The sequence below is a fragment of the Ixodes scapularis genome, unplaced genomic scaffold, assembly GCF_016920785.2.
Source record: "Ixodes scapularis isolate PalLabHiFi unplaced genomic scaffold, ASM1692078v2 PGA_scaffold0__279_contigs__length_252992795, whole genome shotgun sequence".
NCBI classification, from domain to species: domain Eukaryota; kingdom Metazoa; phylum Arthropoda; class Arachnida; order Ixodida; family Ixodidae; genus Ixodes; species Ixodes scapularis.
The window spans coordinates 45,261,939-45,274,129 of NW_024609835.1; the positions used below are offsets into that span (position 1 = coordinate 45,261,939).

General features: G+C 43.6%; 1 protein-coding gene across 1 annotated transcript in view; it reads right to left on the reverse strand.

The window, feature by feature from the left end:
• The window catches only part of LOC120850624 (AP-4 complex subunit epsilon-1-like), a 37,967-nt gene that overhangs the window by 22,162 nt on the left and 3,614 nt on the right, over nt 1–12,191 (reverse strand). The window contains exons 6-12 of the mRNA XM_042287283.1: nt 11,634–11,799; nt 10,168–10,331; nt 9,963–10,036; nt 9,691–9,816; nt 7,517–7,629; nt 6,514–6,653; nt 3,786–3,898 (exon numbers count right to left, since the gene is read on the reverse strand). Of these exons, the coding sequence (XP_042143217.1) occupies nt 3,786–3,898; nt 6,514–6,653; nt 7,517–7,629; nt 9,691–9,816; nt 9,963–10,036; nt 10,168–10,331; nt 11,634–11,799 (896 nt within the window). The remainder of the gene's footprint in view (nt 1–3,785; nt 3,899–6,513; nt 6,654–7,516; nt 7,630–9,690; nt 9,817–9,962; nt 10,037–10,167; nt 10,332–11,633; nt 11,800–12,191) is intronic.

A 12,191-nucleotide genomic window follows, 5' to 3' on the forward strand; every position in this document is an offset into this window, starting at 1 on the left:
CGAAGTGCCAGTTCGTACGAACCAGCGTTCAATTTCTCGGGAATGTGATCACGGCGGAAGGCAGAACACCCGATCCTCAGCGTGTTTCTGCAGTCGACAAGTTTCAGCCCGAGAGGGATGCAAAGCATCTTTACTCATTCCTACAGTTCCTAAATCACTTCCGAAAGTTCATCCCGGACTTCGCAACACGATCATCACCGCTGCGTAAGCTACTGCTGAGGGACGTGAGCTTCGAGTGGTCTGACGAACATCAACTTCCACCAGCTCGCCTGCACCCTTACAATTTTTTCACGAACATCAAAGGATCGCCGACGACCTGAAGCATTGTCTGAAGACTCCGCCGGTTCTGGCCACCTTTCGGAGTGAGTGCCCCAGCACGGTTCACGTGGACGCGAGCCAAACGGGCTTTGGGGCGATCCTGACGCAGAGACACGACTCGTGCGACAAGGTAATCGAATACGCAAGCAGATCTTTGAACGCGCACGACAGCACCTAGCACATTAACGTTTTCGAGTGCATGGCGCTACACTGGGCCATCACGGAAAAGTTTGCAATATACTTGCGCGGAGGCCCACGATTTGCAGTCATTACGGACAGCATGTGCCTCACATACCTTGTTAAGAACGGCCTGACCAACCGAAGATTTGCAAGGTGGATCCTCAACCTCTCGGACTACGAGTTCGAAATTGTACACCGACCGAGTAAATCAAACAAGGCGGATGCCCTCTCACGTCAGTACGACCCGGAAGACTCTCAGACTCTTCTCACTTTCGCCGGAGTGACCAACCCCTTCCCCATCTGCTTGAATGCGCAAGTGAGCACGAACAGCCGCCTACGGGAACAGCAACAGATCGACCCGTTGTGTCAGCGACTAGCGTCACAGCCCGGAAACGACTACGGACGGTCGAATGGGATCTTATTAAAAATGGACGAAAAGTTCAAGAGAATCGTTGTGCCAGCCACACTTTGAGATTCGGTTATGAACATATGTCATGACTCGACTGGACACATGGACGTGGAGCGAACGACGGAACAAATCAAGAGGAACTACTGGTGGCCTCAGATGTCGCGAGACATTCGGGAGTATGTTCGATCGTGCAACAGGTGCCAACGCGTGAACCAACGAACCACAACTCGAGAAGGCGCTCTGCAACCTCGCGCAGTCCCGGACTCTCCGAACATGACAGTCTCTCTCGACCATTTCGGACCACTGGAAGAAAGCAACGGCCAAAAGTATGTCTTCGTTTGCATCGATCACGCGACTCGCTACATTGACGCTGTCGCCGTGCCCTCTACAGCAGCACACTTCTACGTCGACTACCTCTTGAATTGTTGGATTCCGAGATTTGGCGTGCCCACGACAATCATCACCGACCAGGCTAAAAGCTTCGTCAACAAACAGACTGCTGCTCTGTACAGACGACTTGGAATCACGCACGTGACCTCACCACCCTACTGGCCTCAGGCCAACGGTCTTGTCGAACGGATGGTAGGGACGCTGAAGAATTTAATTCGAAAACTCATCGAACCTCACAAGAATTGGGAGAAGATTCTACCCGAGGCAGTTTTCTCTGTCAACGTTTCGCGACAGAGTTCGTCACGCTTCAGCCCCTTCGAACTCATGCAGGGTTACGTCCCGAAACTTCCCGGACAGCTCAACATCGGAACAGTTGAGGCTGACCTAGACGAGACGACTAGACTCCACAGGTTGGCGAGACAGCGGCACGACGCGAAAAACAACTTGGAAAACTCTCAAGCTTCGGCCAAAAGCCGGTATGACGCAAGGAGCAAGACTCCGAGATTTAAAATCGGCGACTCCGTTTACTGCAGCATCGGAACGAGGTCAAGCACGATGGACCCGTTCTTCGAGGGCCCGTTCGAGATTAAGTCCTTTCCAACCCCAAACACCGTGGTCATCAAAAGGCTGCATTCCATAAAAGGACGACAAAACGAAAGAAAGGCAAACGTCGAGCAACTCCGCCGACACAATACACGCACACCAGCGGCACCGGAGTTATCCGACACCTGCGTCGGCCGAGCGCTCTCCGGCGCAGATGAAAGCGATGAACGTGAATACGAGGACGGATCCGAAGCCCCAACGCGCGATAAAGAAAACTGCGGAGCACTCATCAGTGTTGAGGATGACGCTGCAGGGCAGCAACTGTCAAGGACGCGCAGACCTCCGGCCTACCTTGCGGGTTACGCGTTGGAGTGATTTGAGGACAAATCAATTTTAAACCGGGGCGTGTTAGCTTGGCCCAGCTCGTTTGTCTACTTGTTTGTCTTGCCTCGGCGGGATCTGTAATGGATCCTCAATACGTGACTTTTGCGAGCGCACGGGGTTGCGGGCCCAGCTTGTTTACGCTTCCCGAGAGCGTGAACTGAACTTCGCCCATAGCGCCTGCCTGGGAAGAAGAGACCGCTTGTGCCTGCGTGGGAAGAAACCTCAGATAGAACGACCGGAGGCACGCCACGTATACGCACGCAAAAGAGACCATGTCATCAGAAGTTAATCTAGTATATTAAACGCTATTTCATTTTCTCAAATCAACGTCGTATTATTAAATAACGGAACGTCAGCACCCGGCCACCGCTGACATATGAAACATACTGTATTTGCCTTTGCTAATAAATTTTCTTCACATAAACATGCGTGCAGGGGACTCTTCTATATAACTGAATTTGATGTGCTTCGGTTGGCAACATTTCTTTATATTGTTAAAAATGGGGAAGAAAAGCACTTGTGTTGTCAATGAAGAACTTTGAAAAAAATTTGTGTTCATGTCAAGCAGAGCCCTTTTCTCTGCCTCCCCTCTCTCCTCTATATCCCGTTTCTCACTCCGAGGATTATGTTCACCCTACAGATAAAGGAAATAGTTTATATATAAAAGGTTACATACTAAATTTTAGTTAATTAAATTTCTAATTATCCCTTTCGTTCGTACCCTGCCATCTGCCACAGTTAACAATATTATCCTGGAGCTTTATTTCAAGTGTCTTTTATTAACTAAATCAGCAGTTCTTAAACATGGATGTGTCAGGGAGCCCTTGGGGACCCACCAAAGTGATGGGGGACCTTGCGCCAGCAGGGGAAGGGGAAGATAGTAGGGGGGGGGGGGGGGGGGGGGGGAGTATAAAGTAAGGCCACTAATAGTGTCAACGGCATCCTTCACTTTCAGGTATATACAGAAGTCAGAAGCATCGAGTAAAAAGATGAATAAATGAATTGCTAGATGGTAACAGCTGTACCTTTTATAACGAGCGGTAGCTTGCTGATAACGGGCGGTAGCTTGGGTGGGGGTTGAGGGTTAAGGCAAGGGCTTCGCAGACACCAAAAATGGTGTCGCGGAGCCCAGTGGGTCCGCGGAACTCCATATGAGAACCACTGAACTAGACAGTATTATTCCCAGCCGTTGGTAAAACACCTATATCTCATGCTGACTTGGTACACTTTCAAAGGCCTATTCACTGGGGTGGCTTTTATGACAGCTGACTGCTTTGCTCACCATTGGTTGTATGGACAGAACTGCCACCTTGTACCACCCACAACTGAGAAGTTAAGTTTTCAGAAAAAAAAAACACTGTAGCCTCACAAGAGTGGGTGTACAAGACTGCTTGGCACAATAATCCAAGGCTGACAGCTGTTTAAACTTGTAACATAACTGAGTGTTTCAAAACCCATAGATAGCACTGTATGGCAATTCACTGGCAGTTTTATATAACCATGACAGATCGTAGTATATAGTCACCAATGTGAAGTGAATCGAAATATCTTAAAGGTGTACCTGAACTGAGCAGATTGATGAAGTAAAACACTGTGGCATTCAGAATCAAATCAGGAACCAGGAAAAGTAGAGAACAGAATGTCGTTGCCACCCACTTGACGTCCTTTGGGTATGTAAGGTGTGTTGAGGAAATGGCACAAGACAGGAAGGAATAGAGAAAAGGCCTTATACATTCATTGAACCTAGCTTAGCCTAATTATTTAATAATCAATGATTTTACAATACACTAAATAATATTTATAGACAGCTTTCCCTTCCATATTTTTAATTCTTCCTCCCATACACCTTCCCAAGAAACACTCCTAGGCCGCCGCCATGTTGCTGATGCGGCTGGTGCGACTCTCGCACCCTCCAGCTAGAAATTTTCTGCATTTCTCTTGGACTGTGAAAACCAGCTCAGTGCGATTCTCTTCCTATATTTTGCAGTTTTGCATTTAAAGTTTTCTGGTCCCTCTTGAAAGTTTCCACTTAATTTTTCTGATGCATGATGTGTACCCTTTCTGTGTTATTTTCCACCGTGAGAAATAGGGCTAGTAAGTGCGTACCATTCAAGTGTTTCTGCTCAACATTCATAAGAAATAAAGGAGGGAAAGGACAATGAACGGCGCTTGACGCGATTTTGCAAACAATGACAACTGTTCTCCCCCCTCCCAGAAATAATATGCGTAGAGTCCTTCTCAGTCATAGCCAAAAATAGTTGTTCAAGTTGGAGTCAGTTGTGCCCGTTCCTTTGCCTCGGTACTGGTGTAAAAAAAGGGAGCTCTCCCCGAAACGTGCCCCAAAATGAAGACATCTTGGATTCCGCCCGATCCTCAAGATGTAACTGTCATCAACTGTGACTTTGTTACTTGGGATCTTTCTCAAATCAATTCTTTACAGATAATGCTGCATTGTGTGGTATGCATAATATATTGTTTGAATGTTAACACTTGCTAAATTGTGTGTCCAGGTCCTGTCCATGGGTAAACACGTTATTTGTGAGCGTGAAAAATGCATGCCTTCGGCTATCTTCTGTTGTAAATTATTTTCAACAGCTAAACGCTTTGTCATTTGACATGCGGCTAATCGGGTGGCGCCGTCAAAACTTATCATAAAAAAACCCTGACAACTAACATTCCAGTTGCATTCATTCTGTCACGCACAAACTTAACAAAATTTGATTTTTTTTTTTTTGCTTTTTCAATGTTTTCAGGAAAATACATACACCATGAAACACAAAATACAGCGGGAAAAGACGAGAATTTAGCCGCCAGCAGTGTTTAAAACTGAGCCTATGCAGGCTGCACCTATCACAATCACAGTTCACTTGGTTAGGGTTAGCAGGGACGCCGGTGAGAGTCTAGCCTCGAACCCAGATTTTGGGCTCAAAAACGGTTTGTTGCCCCTGGGGTCAGGTGTTTCTTGGAAAGGTGTATAGATAGCTTTATCTGTTTTAAACAACTTTACTGACAGTCTGTAGTGACATACCAATTCATAATTTTAAAGGGATACTTCAACGAAATTTGAAATATATCCTTCGTGTTCAAAACTAGGTTGAATATGATCCACAATATCCGTAAATGACAATCGCAAGTTTGTATTTTGAGACTGGTGGCTGTATTTTTTGTTATAAACGGCCCACTCTAGCAAGCCCTCGGAGAAGGCCCAGCTTAAGAGCATGTGACATCCGACATAATCGTGACGTAGGTCGTCTCAAGACGAGCAAAGCTAAGGCGAGGCTGACGTCGAGAGGATGGCCTAGTCGTTCCAGCCACTGAAGCGGCTGCTTTTGTACGAATTTTGAGTGAAGGGTTAATCTTTCATAATCTTGTAGGGGGACAATAGCTACTTCTGGAACACACAAAAGGGATTTTCGGGAAGACGGGAGTTCCTCCTTCCCCTCTTCTCTCGTCATGGCCGAAGGCAAGACACTTACCGTCACTAGCTGTCAAAATTCCTAGACGGGCATTACAAATGAGGCGTTAGCGACATCCACCTTTTTGCTAATAGTTTAATTTGTTTTAAAATTCCTTTTTGTTACCTTTTTAACAAGATATTGGTGTGTTCGATGTGATACTGCTGCTTTGAACACATATAGACCATAAAATAAGCGCTGAAATTTCGTTGTAGTATCCCTTTAATGAAACAAAAGAAGCAAAGTATCGTATGAGGAACAAAAATATTGGTAGTAATCATGGGAAATGTGTCATAATTCGAAAACCAACATGCCTTCCGTGAAAAAAACATTGTAAAGATTCTGGTTCTTTCTCTGGCAAACATATACTGCAGGTTTTCTGCGGTTACTCTTTTGCAAGCTCCTATTCAGTAACAATTACTCAAGAAATAAGAAAAAGCACAAGTCCTAGCAATATGTTTTTTTGTTTTTTGTTTTTCTCTTCCATGTCATTTTTGTCAGCGGTTCTCCCTACCACATGCTAGAATATGATGTAAAAAAAGAAATAGGGCCAGCACTGCAAATTGGCCCTACCCCTCCTAAGCTGTCTTACTTCAGAAAAACTTTGCAGTACACCAGAACAAGAGAGTTCACATAAATGAGCAAGGCAAGGTAAGTTTTTTTTTTGATTGATGGCAGAGAAAAAAGTTTTCTGCAAACTCCATGAAAACTCTTTCACCTCGTGAGACACACATTCAAGTCAGACGTATACAAACATAACCTTTTCCATCTAGCAAGCATTCCTTTAAGATAGGCGATGTCTGAACAAGTGCAAAGTCATGCAAAAAAGGATATATCTTCAGGAGGTGGATAACCTTGCTGCAAACAAATGACTGAATTGCAGGGTCTTTCATTGTAGATATGTACTTCATAATGCGGTTGACGATAACGGCCACATTGCTTTCATTAGCCATGGTAACCAGCAAGTTGAGTGTCTGTAAGCAACAAGTGGGATGATAATATGTTAATAACATCTTGTACACAGTCAAGCAAAGAAAAAATAGCATCTTGTACACAGTCAAGTAAAGAAAAAAGGTGACCATCACTGAGGCATTGCAAAATGATGGCTTACAGCAAAGGCAATTAGAGTACTCTTTTCTCGACGGATAACGAAAAAAACAAACAATAATGAAAAAAGAATTGCTGCATACACACTACTATGCTCCGTTTTACCAAAAGTCAGAGTGCAGTCCAAGGTTATAAAATATACAAACACAGAAACATATACTGAAAGTGCAAGGTCAAGGCACAATTGTCACTGCGCTTGATTAGTTTAACAAATGGCACGAGCACAAAAAAAAAAAAAATAAAAGATGAAAGCCATGACATTGTGTTTTTGGCACTGCTTGATTAGTCCCATCGGCCTTTAGTGGCGGCCATTTTCTCCAAGGTGTTCTAAAAGGCCAAGTCAGCACCCCTGGCCGGTCTGTCCCCGGAAGGGGGGAAGGGGAAGTTGGGGGGGAGGGGAGAGGCTGCTTAATTTCTTAACGCGGTCGGTGCCTACGCCCAGCAATGTATCTTATCAAGTAAAAAATTACCAGTTATTTTTCACTTTACCTGAAGCACTACTTGCCAATAATCTAACAAAGATTGATATTGATTTTCTCAATAAGATTACCAATTTAACCACATGCAATTTAGAGTTTGAGTTCTCAGCAGAGCAAGGAGGAATTTATTAACAGATAAGAAGTAACAGAACACCCAACTGATGAGGACATATATCCTCGTCATTTATGTGATTTCATTCGTCTATCTAGGTTCTCAATACATGCCTAACTGAGCAACAAAGTAAACTCACTTTGATTCTCACACTTTCATCGGGATGATGAAGGCAATCAATAATCACTTCTTGGCAGGTCACTGCTTCGGTGGGACAACACTTGGAGAGAACCCTTTCCAGGGCATCGACACCTAATTCACAAAAGGGAAGTATTGTTGTGATTGTTGGAACAACCAATGGTGTTCTGCTATAGATTCTGCTTCATAAGTAAGCTGTGGATTGTCTGTATCGATAAAAACTTTTGAAATGAATGTTTAAAATAAGATGCTTTAATATTTTCTGAATTATGATCCACAGCCTGTATACTAGTTGTCTTTGGGATTGTACCAGCTGTCGTATTTCTAAGCAAATAACTTTGCTTTTATACAGGTCTGAAAGCTGGATAAGTTCATATGTCATTTTATATACCCCAAATGATAGTCCTGATGACAAGATTAAAACTGGCTAGCATCAGGGCTATTCACAACGAACCCGATTTACTGTCGTCCTTGTGTAGTTGACAAGTAAGCAGCCTTTTAAGAATTAATTCAATACAGATTTCGATTGCAACAGCTTTGAGACTGATCAATTATGTCAGTGATGTTAGGTTACAAATGCAGCACCTGCCCTCATAGCCCTTGTTTCTTCAAGACAATTTGTTTTAGACTTGCTGCAGTGCAGACCATATATTCAAAAATAGTGCAATTAGAAAGTGACTCCTAATCTAGCTATTTCTATACTTTTCTATGCTTCTTTTAAAAGCAACATACCAGTATGTGTGTAGCATACAAGTATACAATGTTATGATCACTTTCATACTACTTCACTGTGCCTTATAAAACTATTCAATGACAATATAAGCTAGACTAGCTATTGCAATCCCACAAAGGCAAATTCACACTCGTTTCCGAGGTAAAACAGAATTATGGCATGCACCAATCATGACAGGGGTGGAACTCATGAAATGTACTTGGGAGCAGCCACGGGAGCAGCTGAAACAGCTGTTTTGGAGCAGGTTGGGAGCAGCTAAAACGATGTTCTGGAGCAGGCTAGGAGCAGCTCAGATCAGTTTTGATTGCACTTCAGCTTGTGTTTTAGACAAGCACAAGAGCAATTTCAGTTGTGCTTAGCAGCACAAAAGAACAACACAGATGGTGGTTAGGGACCTATGTAGGTGGGATAACAGTGTAACAGATGCGAAAACTTGAAACTTTGTGAGCCTTAATGAGAACCAAAAAGCAAGTACCATATGTTTCTGCAGATAGTGTCCTTGATATTTTCTGAGTGGCTTTCAGCTGCTCAAAATGCAAACCAGCACTGCTTATGGCACAACTCACACCTGTTCGAGATGGTAATTATATGTGCGAACCACGTGACGTGCGTGAGAAACGGACGTGCAGTTGCGCGGAGGAACAGGGCAACAAATTCCGAGTTTATACTATTGTATAACTCAATATTGAAGCAGCAGACTACGATTAACGGAGTTATCGTGTTCTTAGCGATAAGCAGGAGCAAGGTTTGTCAAGCAAGATCTTTTGCTCGCGTGAGAGCTGCTGGCCGGCAAGGTTTCGGATCGGACTGCGTTTCAGTTCTATCAAATCACGATTTATCTTGCATGAATGCGGTTCCAACTTCTAACGAAGAAGTACTAAAAGGAATCGTTTGCTAATGTGTTTTCAACTGGCTGACGTCCGGAACCCGGGCCGCAGAGCCTTAGGTAATCTGACGCTTAACGGCTCTACCTCTTCTCGGCCGACTTGCTTAGCCGCTTATGGTTGAAGAACAACAATCCAGTCGCAGGTGGTGTAGCACTTGGAATTGGAACCCCGAGTTTTTTCGCGCGCTTCCGACTCGGGAATTGGGATACAAAGGAAGAATAAACAGAACAAAGGATTGCAAGGCCGACCAAGCTAAACGCGCTCATTGTTGCCAATCGAGTCGATAAAAACCGAAACCAAGACAAAATGAAAACAAAATTGGGCGCACGTTCAGCGATTTGGAGCACAATGGCGCGATGTATTGGCTGTGGCGCAGTTTCCGCAAAATGGCGCAGGATGGCGCAGATAAATGCGTCTGGCGCAAAATGGTGCAAATGGCGCAGCCGTTCCACCCCTGCATGAGTACACATTTACTTCACTAATTTCTAGCATGGAGAGACATCTGTGAGCAACAAGTTTGTTTTAACCATGCTGGAGAGTAAAAAAAATAGCCACCTGAGTAATTCAAGTCAGTGCTGCTTGAGTGAAGCATCTTAGCAATGCAAGAAATTGAGCTCTTTGTAAGTTCTACATTGCCATCCATTATACAAGCTACTGTTCCCAGGCATTCCCAAATTATTGCTGGAAAAAAATAGTCAGTTTTGAGTTGGGGCACAAATAGTCAGTTTTGAGTTGGGGCACTCCAACCCTGCACTTTGAGAAGATTTCATCATAGTACAAGATAATTCTTCTAAAAGGAACTGTGACAAAGGATCAACCACTCATACCATAGTAAATTGTTTGGTTGACTACTCTCGAGTCAAGTATCTCTTTCAACACTTGTGCCACCTGATTGTGTTGCCTATAAGAAAAACAATAGTCACATTCACAAGAATTCACATCAGAGACAAAGTCTAATGACTATTTTGAGTCCATCACGATGGAATGACAACAGATGTGCATGCTTGGCTACAGTAGCACGCTAGTACTTGCTCTGTGTCCAGGCTCATGTGTCCCAAGGTGCTCAGGATGGACACCTGCAGCCAAGGCACCGAGAGGCCTCCAAATTCATAATCACTGTGCACTGTTTTCTGCCTAAGCTGGGCAAGCAACTTCAACAAAGATGGGCACAGGTGAGAAGTAGTGTTTGGCTCAACCTATAAAATGGGAGATAAACCATTTTAATGAAGATAAAGCATTAGCAGACAAAACATGTGTGCAAATTACTTCCTTGCACACCCAAATGACCAAGGTGCCTCCCAACAATTTATGACCGTGCAGAAGTGCACATGATTAAAATTGAATTGCAAAGCTTTAAATAAAAATAATGAAAACCCAGCTATTAGATTAATACAAAAAATAAAGAGGCATGAAAATCACATGTGTTTTACCACAGCATAAACAAAAGTCATGATATAATGCACAATCCTTCATTAGTCCTAACATAACACTTTCAGCGATGCTTCCTCTTTACAGAGAAAGAAACCACAGTACCTGCATGCAGAGCAAAAAGAAAAGGAATGAGCACTAACAAGAAAATTGTGAGTGAAATCCTAACTTGTTCATTTCAAAAGGATATAAGAAAGGCTTATTTCCAAAGCTTGTTTTATATTACATCCCAAACTTCATAGGCTCAAATGATTGGAGCAATCAAATTCATTAAAAATCCACTTGAGCAACTAGTTAGTTGGTTGCCATGGTGATTTTCAAGACTAAAATGGGGATTTTCATTGATACTAAAGTGTTGTATGTCTAGCACCTTTTCCAAAAGTTGTTACTCTGGCAGCTAAAGCTGTAATATACAGTGGGTTCAGTGAGTAGGATACAGAAGAAATTTTTTGTGTACTTCCCTATTCATTCTAAACAAAACACACAAAAAGAACATAATGATGCAGATGAACCCCAATGCAAAAATATCCAGAAGCAACGTGCAATCTTCTTTGGTCATTTTGACACCCAAGATGAACACCACATCTCCGGCAGGCAGCTATCAATCACTTTCAAGAAAACTGAAGTCCCCTGTCAGTGACTTGATTTGAAGACTCCCTTGCAGGAAGGTTGAGGACACAAAGGACTAGATTACGAAGGGAAGGGAAGAAGCTTCTTGGTATAAACTAGAGGGCAAAATATGTCACAAAGGACACAAAGATGGCTTTTTGCAAGCGCAGTCTAGGTAACCGCAGCTCAACAGAGACAACAGGATTTAGCCTCGTTGCTGAGGGGAATGCTCACAATCGCTCGTGTCATTGTCACGTAAGTTCATATCGAAAGACTCTCAAAACCGGAAATTTGAAAAATGATGAATTAGATTTTGCCATCCTGCTGGCCAGAAGAGATGGTGAAGCAAGTACCAACCTAAAGCTTCCCCACTCTGAATCGCTACTACTATTACTGAAGGCATGCACTATCACTCAGTTATTCCTAGTAATCCCGAGAGAAATCTTGAGAGAGGATGGTACCTTTGTGCAAAGCTGCAAACAGCGGGCCGCCGATGCAACAACAGTGACGTCAGAGTCAGCAAGCCCCTTTTCCAGCACAGCGAGGTGCGCTCGAGGGATCTGGCTGGATCCACACTCGGAGTGGCAGTGCTGCAGCGCAATGAGTGCAGCTGTTCGTACTGCAGAGCTGCTTACGACAGCAAGAAAAGTGAGTGGGGATGAGAGATCATAGGAGCAGACAACACCAGCCACTACTTAAAGTACATATTTCATGTTTCACAGGCACTAGGTATCCAGTATACTTCCTTGAAGCATAGAACACAACAGCGTTCTTTCTTGCATAAAAAGACACTGCACAGGCTTTTAAGATTTTCATCTTCTAGTTTTTTGGATAATGCAGAGCAGTTGCTTTCAAATGAGGGTTTGTGGACCCTTTGGGCTCCCTGAAGATCTTCTTGGAATCTCTGAAGCCTTCAACCATCAGTCAAGCCAAACACTAAAACTTTTTTTTTTATTTTTTAATCAATGGTGATTGTCCTTTAAAACTATATAGACAAAACTATGTGCCCTGAGTTAGTA